The following is an 8,946-nucleotide window of genomic DNA, read 5'->3' as shown; positions in this document are numbered from 1 at the left end:
TTTTCAAAAGAGACTCAGTCATTTTAAGCACCCCTCCCCCCAATCCTCCAACCCTTCCTCCAAATTCTGACTTTTATTTGTAATTTTCCTCAACTCTTCTTCACAATAAGTCTCCCCCCTTCAAGTAAGCACAGCAAAAAAAGATGGAGGTGTCATGTGAGGGCGATTCCTTCAGTGAACTCCACCTGACGCTCACACTTAAATAAAACAAACAAAAAAAAAAAAAAAAGAGCCCGGAGTACAGCAGTTTAAGGCGGTCAAGCACAACCAGAACAGAACATAAAAGAAATAAATAAACTAAAACAGCAGCAGCAATGAAAACAACAGCGGGATGAGGGGGGGTGTGGGGGGCCATATGCAGAGGCGCTGCCAGTGAAGAAATAACATTTCAGAACCAAAACGAGACGACGTGGTGCAAACTGCTGCAATGTCACCCACACTGTTGCGTTGGCAAAGCCTGCAGGTGCTACCAGATGACGGGGCATGCAAACACACACACATCTGAGAGAGGAGGAAATGTGGAGCGTCCGGATCTCTGCCAAATGTTCCTGGGATTGTATAAACGCTTGACCATCTTTTTCATTTTTTTAAACTGAACACAAAAATAACAACTGTCAAAACTGACGCAGCCTCAACCCGAACCCAACATTTACACAGAAACGTGAAAAAAGTTGACCAATCGTTGAATGAAAATATAACGAGACTAAATTTGTCTGGTAAAGTCAATTTACATTTTCCGCGAACCATTTCTTAACGCTTTACAGTATCAAATACTTCTTCGCATTAGAAATGTTTATTTTTTTTTAAATAAAGGCAACTTTTTTTATTTAAATTTTTTTTTTTTTTGCAAAATTCTGTTTTCTTGTCTTTTAGCTTAAAAAGGTGCAAACAGCTAAGCCAATTCTCTCCCATTTAGTTACAAAAGCCACACGGATGTCGTGTGACGTCTGTGAGAATCACTGCGCCGAGCAGCTCGGCTCGAGACGACAAACTTATCTGACCTTTCAACTTTCAGTAGGAGCGCTCAGGCTGAGGTTCTCGCTGCATCCTTCTCACCTCAGCCTGGCCACACTAACTGCACACGAATGGACCAAAAATAAGAGGCCAAATCTGCAGCGTCAAATAGAAATGGCTTGACCGGTTTAAAAAAAAAAAAAGAAAGGTAGGACCCATGGGAGAAGGAAGTAAGTGTTGGGGAACATTTAACGCCTAAGGAGGAGCAGGAGGACGAAGTGCTGGGTGGATGTAGATCTTCAGTAGGCTAAATTTACTGGTACTAACCAAGTCACACACTCAGAAACACACACACACACACTCAGAGCAGAGAAAATCAGTGCATAAAGACACAGGCTTACAATGCTTTATCGTTTTGCTTCCACATCCGACAGGAACGCATTCTGAAACGTTCCTCCGGGAGCTCAGCGAGAGTAAAAAAAACTTTAAAAAAACGAGCCTTCACTGTCAGGAGTTTTGCTGTTCAAACATTTCCCCCCTTCAATGCAAAAACAACTTAAAAGGTTGAAGATGAAATCGAATGTTCATGCATTTGTCTTCCCATAGTCATGAGAATAAATTCATCTTTTCAACAGACCGCACCCTGGAGTAGTATTCACAAAAAAAAAAAAAAGAAAGCCTGTCATCAAATATTTGATCAATTACAATGTGTACAGTAATACAGCAAATTCACATTTTCAGTTTAAAATATACAGGTTTGGACGTCATGCAACAACAGCAGGTCCCATTACAAAATAAAGTAACAAAATAATAATAATATTAATCATTAAGTTAAAAAATGTAATGAATAAAGTCTTAAAACTATAACTGAACAATATACAACAACCTTAAATTAAATACCTTTACAACAAGAAATGTTTTAAAGACTGCCAGCTAGATAAAAAAAAACAAAAAACTATCAACAATAATAATAATATTTTGTAAAGGTCTTATCTGTTAGAAAATACTTCAGATTGATTGGAAGTGGAAAAAAGGAGGCTGTGCATTGAATGAGTGCCTTCAGTTTGTCTGTCAGTCAGTCAGCTTTCCCCTGAACACACCAAAGAGCAAGAGAAGAGGGGAGCGCCTCGCCAACGACACCTTCATGCAAGTAGGAAATAATAAAAATTAAAAAAAAACACACACACTCACACACATCAGGTGAAATTTTTGAGAGTAGTGCAGAATCACACGTCTTCTAATGATGTGGCATCAGTTTGTGGTGATCACAGTACCCGTGTAGTGTTTCGCAACGCTTTTTTTTTTTTTTTACTGCTTCAGTGTGTTCGACCTGAACTCCTGCAGTGCTGCGTGCAGTCTGTGGACCTGGGGCTGACGTGCTGGCCGGCGGTGAGCTCTTGTTTCTGGGGTCAAACGCGAACGGGGTGAAAACTAATCTAAACGCCGAGACGTTCTCATCGAGGCCCGTGTCCTCAGACGCAAAATCAAAAATCGCAGAGGAGAACTAACGCCAAGTAAAAACGAAGAGTTCAAAATAACATACATTAAAATAAAAATACCCCAAATACCAACAACAAAATAACTCAGTAGTAACATTTTCATGTGCTATTAAAGTGCAGTTGAATGAGATGTTGCAACAAATAAGAACATAATTCACTTAAACCCCGACTAACTCTGCCACCTTCCTTCCACCTCCCCAAACCTCTGCGCCCTTTTTTTTTTTTACTCTCCGTCTCTTTCCCTTCATCACCAGTCTGTTTCTACTTCCACAGTTCCTGGGAGCTGTCCTCAATCGCCCAGTCCCTGACGTTGGGCAGTGCCAGCGGCTCGCTCTTCACGGACAGCGAGTTGACCAGTTCGCAGTGGAACTTGCGGATGTGTCGGTAGAGGTCCCCGGATTGCGTGAAGCGCCGCTCGCACCACTTGCAAGCGTGCGGCTTCTCGCGCGTGTGCACCACTGCGTGGCGACTGAGGTTGTGAGAGTACTGGAAGCTCTTGCCACAGGTGGTGCAGGTGTAGGGTTTTTCACCGGAGTGAGTTCGCTCGTGGCGCTTCAGAGTGTACATGCAGGAGAAGGTTTTGCTGCAGATGGTGCACGTGGGCACGTTGACGTCTCCGGCGGGCTTGGAGCGGATGCCCTCCTGCTCCCTGAAGTGGGAGCTGAGGTGAAGCTGGAGAATGTGAGGGGAGGGGAAAACCTTGTTGCACAGCGGGCACATGAAGATCTGGGTGTGCTGAGCTGACAGCATGTTGGAGACGTAAGGCAGCAGCGACGTGTCCATGCTGGCCGCCTCAGCCTGAGCACGCTCGTTTTCTCCTCCCAGTATGTCCTCGTCGTCTGCTGAGGCTGGAGGCTTCTCGTCCCGCTCCAGCTCCGAGGCCAGAGACGCCTCTCGCAGAGCGGACAGGTGCGCCTCCAGCCCGAGCCTTCGCTGGGCCGACAGAGGGCCCCCAACCCCGTGGTGGCTCAGACCTCCATTAGTGCTGGGAACCTGGGTTTTGTTGAGGCCGCTGTGCTCCATGTCATAGTCCCCACCTCCTAACTCATCTTCTTCATCTGAAGCTACACCCCTCTCCACCTTCACCCTCACAGCCAAGGGGCTCTGCAGGCTGTCCGGTGTCACCGCCCCACTGAAAAACGATTGATGGTGGTTGGTGTGGTTGCTACCGGCTATGGGCTTCACTGACAGATCCAGGACGCAGTCAGCAGCATCGTTCGACACCCTCCTGCCTCTGTGCCCTCCACGAGAATTCAGCGAGCGGTGGGACCTCTGGGAGAGAGATCCAGTGGAGCTGCTGGGGCTGCCGGCCGGGGAGAGCACCTTCCCCCCCTCGCCCAGGCCTTCACCTGCCTGAGCTTCAGGCTCACCATGCCCTGGGCTGGTCCGAGCCACACCTGGGGTCACTGGTCTGCCCGCAGACGGCAGCCTCAGCCACAGTGGACCTCCCTCAGCCTTCCCCTCCTCCTCTTCATCACTGTGAAGCAGGTCTGCAGAAATAGGCCGACCCGTCGAACCTTCCGATAGACTGTCGGCCTTGTCAGAGCAGCTGGACCCGCCATCGTCCTCTCTGCGAGTGCTGTCTGCTTCCGCTGTGGCCTTCTGCTTTAAACGCTTCTTGCACACCTTGACAATGTCATACATGTGCAGGTAGCTCGCCGCTGCTAGCACATCCTCTACAGGAAGGTCCTGGAACTGCAGCTTGCCCTCGTACATGAACTCCAGCAGAAGGGAGAAGGCCGGCGCAGTTACAATGTCACTGTTGAGGTGCACCACGTCTCTCTTGTCTAGCTGGTCCTTGTAGAAAAGGTGAAAGTACATGCTGCAGGAGGCCAGCACGGCCCGGTGGGCACGGAACTGGGCATCGCCCACCAGCACCGTGGAGTCACACAGGAAGCCCTGGTGCCGCTGCTCGCTCAGACACTGGAGTAAATGTCTGCTGTGGTCTGGGAACTCCATCCTGCCGTCCTCATAACCTGCAGCCACACAAAGACACAGAGTCAAACGTGAGTGCATCCCAGTATCCACGATCAGAGAGAGTAAATTCACCGTCGCTGGGATTTTAAACGAGGATGCTTGCAAAATAAATAAACTTAAAACAAAACAAACAGAATGCCATACTATATTACAAATATGTAGATTTTGTAACAATACAAAGTAGTCTTAAATTTAGGTTAAGTTAGAATTTTAGATTCTTATCAATAACTGGGGATATTTGATAACACTGTTGTGCATAAAATTAAAAATAATGGGTCAAATAAAAAAGAAATCTGAGATATAACAACAAGCATTTACAACAAATACAGATAAAGGTAGGGCAGTAAATAAGATGTATTTAAATATATAAAAATTCTTTCAAGACAAAAGTAGTAATTAATTTAAAGTTCTGTTATTTTTTTTAATTAATTAATGATTTTATTATTTTAAAGTACTTTTTTAAATACCATAACTGAAAAGTATATTGTTAAATCATACCTTGTACAGTCACAAAAATAAACTATTTCAGTGATATTTTTGTTTGTTTTGCTTGATAAAAAAAAAAAAAAAAAGAAGCTGAAATAAAACAGAGTGATTTAAAAAAGGCATTTATAAAAACTGACTCGGAGCAGGAACTCAGTTTTTAATCGACAAAGACTTAGTCTCAGGTGAACCACCAGTCAGATTCCTCCACTCGGTCTCTCAGCTTTCTACATCGCTCCAACTCCTCTGCCTGCACTCCTGGATTGTCGCTTCTCCTACGCTGGTTATTTTTATTAACCCACTTCGGCCTGGCCTGGCACAGCCCTTTTAGGTAACCGGCTTTCAGCTTTGCACACTGTCCTCACATATACAACACACACACACACACACTTAGTACCAGCCTACCTACAAACCACCTCCACAGACTAAGTCGAGAAGCAAGACTGGCCAAGAGAAAAAGCACACTCTCAAGCAAAACAGCTCGTCCTCTGTTTGACCTGCTTGAGGCTTGAAATTAGAGAGAATGAAAGACAAAACTTTAAAAGTGCCTTAATTTATATTAAAAAAAAAGTTGTTAGAATGGAATCAGTCTAGTTGACGAGCTGACAAACATGAATGCAGATGGACGTTGGATGATGAAGATGAAGAGGAGAATCACGTCAACAAACTGTCCCACCTGTTAACCAAGTAGATTTGTCCTGCCTGAGAAAATACATGTCTCCCGCTCGGCACCGCGTTAACCGCAGACGTTAAGTCGCCTCATTTGAATGAAGCTAAACCAAGGATGTGAGCGTGTGTGCACGTCTGCGTGTTGTGTGTGTGTGTGTGTGAGCTCGCCCTCCGGCTCGCTCAGACTGCTTTTAATGAGGGGACTTACGGGGACAAGGGTGTACCACCTCCCACCTCCCCCTCCAACCCCACCCCCTCGTCCAGCCAAACCCCTCTCTGCCACCTCCTCCTTCCACACACGCACCACTTACAAACTCCTTCCCATCTGAATCTTACTAAAAAAAAAAAACTCCGCACATCCACCCCGGAGAAGAAACTGCCCTCTTCCTCAATCCTCCCACCCACCCAGAAGGGAAGATTTACAATACAATCACTGTAAGTGCCCTGCTCGTCACAGCATCAATCCTAATCCTTAAAGATGGCTAAAAATAAAGACGCCGGTGGCTGCGGCGGGAAAGGCAGCCGGCAGCGGCCGCTCAGGAGAGCAGAACAGTCACCGAGCCCAACCGGTCCTCTTGTTGGAGCCGGTCAGCTCAGGCGGGGGTCTGAGGGAGACACTCACAAGAGGGGCAGGGAGAGAGAGGGTGAGGGAGAAGCTGGGACGGCCGGGGAGGGAGGCTTACCCACATCTGATCCAGCTGACGGGGGCCATATGGCAGCTGCTAGCCAGATAAAGAGATTAAGACTAGGAAGGAGTGCGATTACAGCTGTCTAGCCAATTCAGGCAGCTCAAATCTGCAACTTCTAAATTAGTCTCCTCTACTCCAGCCGACAGGAGGGGTGGGGGGGGGGGAAATGGGAAAAGCAGACTGTACACGCTTTTAAGTAATTTTAAAGTTGACCAGAATTAACTGAAAAGGAACAACAAATCAGATAGTTACTTTATGTGAGAAATAATTATAATTTCAATAATTAAAACTTCAAAAATTACGTTTAGTGTTCATAGCTAACCAATTACAAAATGACTAAAAGCTAAAACGGCCCCTAATAATTTGGCCTAAAATATACAGAATAAACTGAAGCTTGTTTAAAAAGACAAAAAATAAAAATAAAAAACGTGTCCAAATATGAGCACAAACAGGAAAACAGAAAGACACGTTTTAAATACGCTCTCAACTCCAAACGAAAAACACAACAAAGTGTTCCCGGACAGCAACTATCCCTCAAACTCAAACTACTTTTGGTGTTTCGACTCGAGCGCTCAAACAGGTTCGACACAGTGGAGAATAAACTACAGCTCGGTGCACACGACTACTATATTCACTCTCTTATGCACGCACAGACACACAAAATGATACCTGCAGCGGTACGCATCAACTTGATTAACTCCAGTGTGGCAGAATAGCCGGGCTCCTCTGACTGTGTGTATCCTCCTCACTATGAATCAATAAGAGGAGAGCAGAAGAAGAGGTGAGGTAGACAAAAAAAAAAAAGCTAGAGAGAGCGAGCGAGAGAGAGAGAGACTGGGAGAAAAAACAAACAAACCAAAAAAAAAAAAAAAAAAAAACCATCCACGCTGTTCAAACTGCGAGGGACAGATGCAAAGTGGAGGAGATGTTGGAGGGGGAACGAGATACCACCTCCCTCCTCCTCTTCCTCCACCTCCTCCTTCTAACTGGCGCTGATCGGCAGCCGCAAACACACACACACACACAGCACTAACTCTCCCAGGCTGCCGCTGAGACTCACAATAAAGGACCGGGGAGGGGTGGTGGAGGAGGAGGAGGTGGGGTGGATGGCAGCCTGTCAGCTGCTCTGACATCATCCTCAGATGGAGATGCTACCTCCAGCTGTGCTCTTTCTACAGCCATATGCTGCCTCCTCTACACTCCTGCCACCAGACTCCTCTTTCATTCTACCAACACTACACAACTTTGTCTCTCCTTCTCCCCCTTCTTCCTTTTTATCTTTGCTTCCTCTGTAAGAAAAAAAAAACACACACACTAAATGCAGTGTGATGTGTCTCCCCCACTGCAACTATCACAAGGGAAAGTTTACAACAACAAAAAAACAAATGAATAATAAAGATTCAGTCTTTTTTTGTTTACTTTAGGTGTTCTGAATTTTTCAAGTGCACCTCCTCCCTCCAGTAACCATAAACAAAGACCAGACGCTCGCAGCTGATATTGTTTTCCACTTTTTTACGGTTCAGCGCCGCTGCGCCTCGTCCTTTATTCATTCATTCCCTCATTCATTCATCCGTCTTCCCCCAAGTTTGAGCCCTTTTTGACAACAATATAATAATATTGAAATGCAGGAAACAATGGGAGCAAGCCATAAAGACGGACCTAAATGAGAAAACAACGAAAAAGCAGCTTAGCCTTTAATAATCTAAGAGAAAAAGTTGTTTTTCCGATTTCGACTTAGAAAAGGCGAACAAGAGTGTGAACCGACTACAATTAACGTATACGGTGGCCGAAGAGGCTCAGAAAAGTTTAAAAGGACAAACAGAGCGCCAGATGTGCATCATCGCCTAATTTAAAACACATAAACGTTATATTTATTGTCCTATTTGTCTTGTAAGAGCTTTGAAATGTTTTCCTCCCCTCATGGTGAACTTCATAGCCTCTTAAATTGCAGCGTTTAAATGAATTTCTGCATTCCGTTTTGTCCCCGATGCGACGAACAAGTCTGTTATGAATCAGACTACTTGTTTAAGTTGGTTTTAAAGCGGGTTTACGCGACAGTTATGCGTTTAATCTTCGAATAACGAACTTAAAAGTCGAGGAAACGCCGCGGCTGGCAGGTTGGAGGCAGAAGAAGACAGTCGCCAAACACGAGAAGACCGTAATTAATTACTTACCAGAAGACACAACAAACACGCGCGCGCGGAGACACGCTGCTAGCTATAGCCCGTTGACTGCTAACAAAAGTAAAGAGGACGGGACACAATATTGCGCTTTTTCCAGAAGTTCCGAAGGCCCAGGTGCTATGACAACAGCTGGAGAAACACCGCGGAGGGACAGCTAACACAGCAACTGTTAAAGCGCCGAGACACAGTCATGCTAAGACACAGCACTGAAGCTAGCCTCCGATTTCATGTCCGCGTAAAGGGCTATTTCACAACTTTTTCTTCTTCTTCTTAGACTTCTATCTCGGTTCAGCTCAAAACCTAAAACAACTTTTAAAATCTCTTCACTTAAAATAGATTATTTGAAGGACGATGTGTGAACTGCGAAAGGTGTATTCGACTTGTTAAAGTTCAAATAAGGGCAATTTCAATATTCTTTTTCAAACCTGCAGGTGTCATAGAAGGTCGTGTGATCCTGGAGTAAAAGTTTATAGGTAACAAACGGTGTTTAAA

At 45.3% G+C, this 8,946-nt stretch overlaps 1 protein-coding gene across 2 annotated transcripts; it reads right to left on the bottom strand.

Moving 5' to 3' along the window:
• Nucleotides 1-2,525: 2,525 nt before the first annotated feature.
• zbtb18 (zinc finger and BTB domain containing 18) lies at nucleotides 2,526-7,106 on the bottom strand. Of its 2 annotated transcripts, none has more exons than XM_037679622.1 (2): nucleotides 6,941-7,106; nucleotides 2,526-4,429 (listed from the first exon to the last, which is right to left on the bottom strand). In XM_037679622.1, exons 1-2 carry the CDS (start codon nucleotides 6,954-6,956, stop codon nucleotides 2,715-2,717), a joined length of 1,731 nt encoding a protein of 576 aa, XP_037535550.1. In that variant the 5' UTR covers nucleotides 6,957-7,106; the 3' UTR covers nucleotides 2,526-2,714. The 2 variants fall into 2 exon arrangements, with proteins under 2 accessions (XP_037535550.1, XP_037535541.1); XM_037679613.1 differs by lacking the exon at nucleotides 6,941-7,106 and adding an exon at nucleotides 5,590-5,731.
• Nucleotides 7,107-8,946: the final 1,840 nt, after the last annotated feature.

The sequence above is a fragment of the Nematolebias whitei genome, chromosome 1, assembly GCF_014905685.2.
Source record: "Nematolebias whitei isolate Nwh7 chromosome 1, NemWhi1, whole genome shotgun sequence".
NCBI lineage: Eukaryota > Metazoa > Chordata > Actinopteri > Cyprinodontiformes > Rivulidae > Nematolebias > Nematolebias whitei.
Note: the sequence above shows the minus strand (reverse complement) of the source record. Positions and strands in the feature narration are given on the sequence as shown.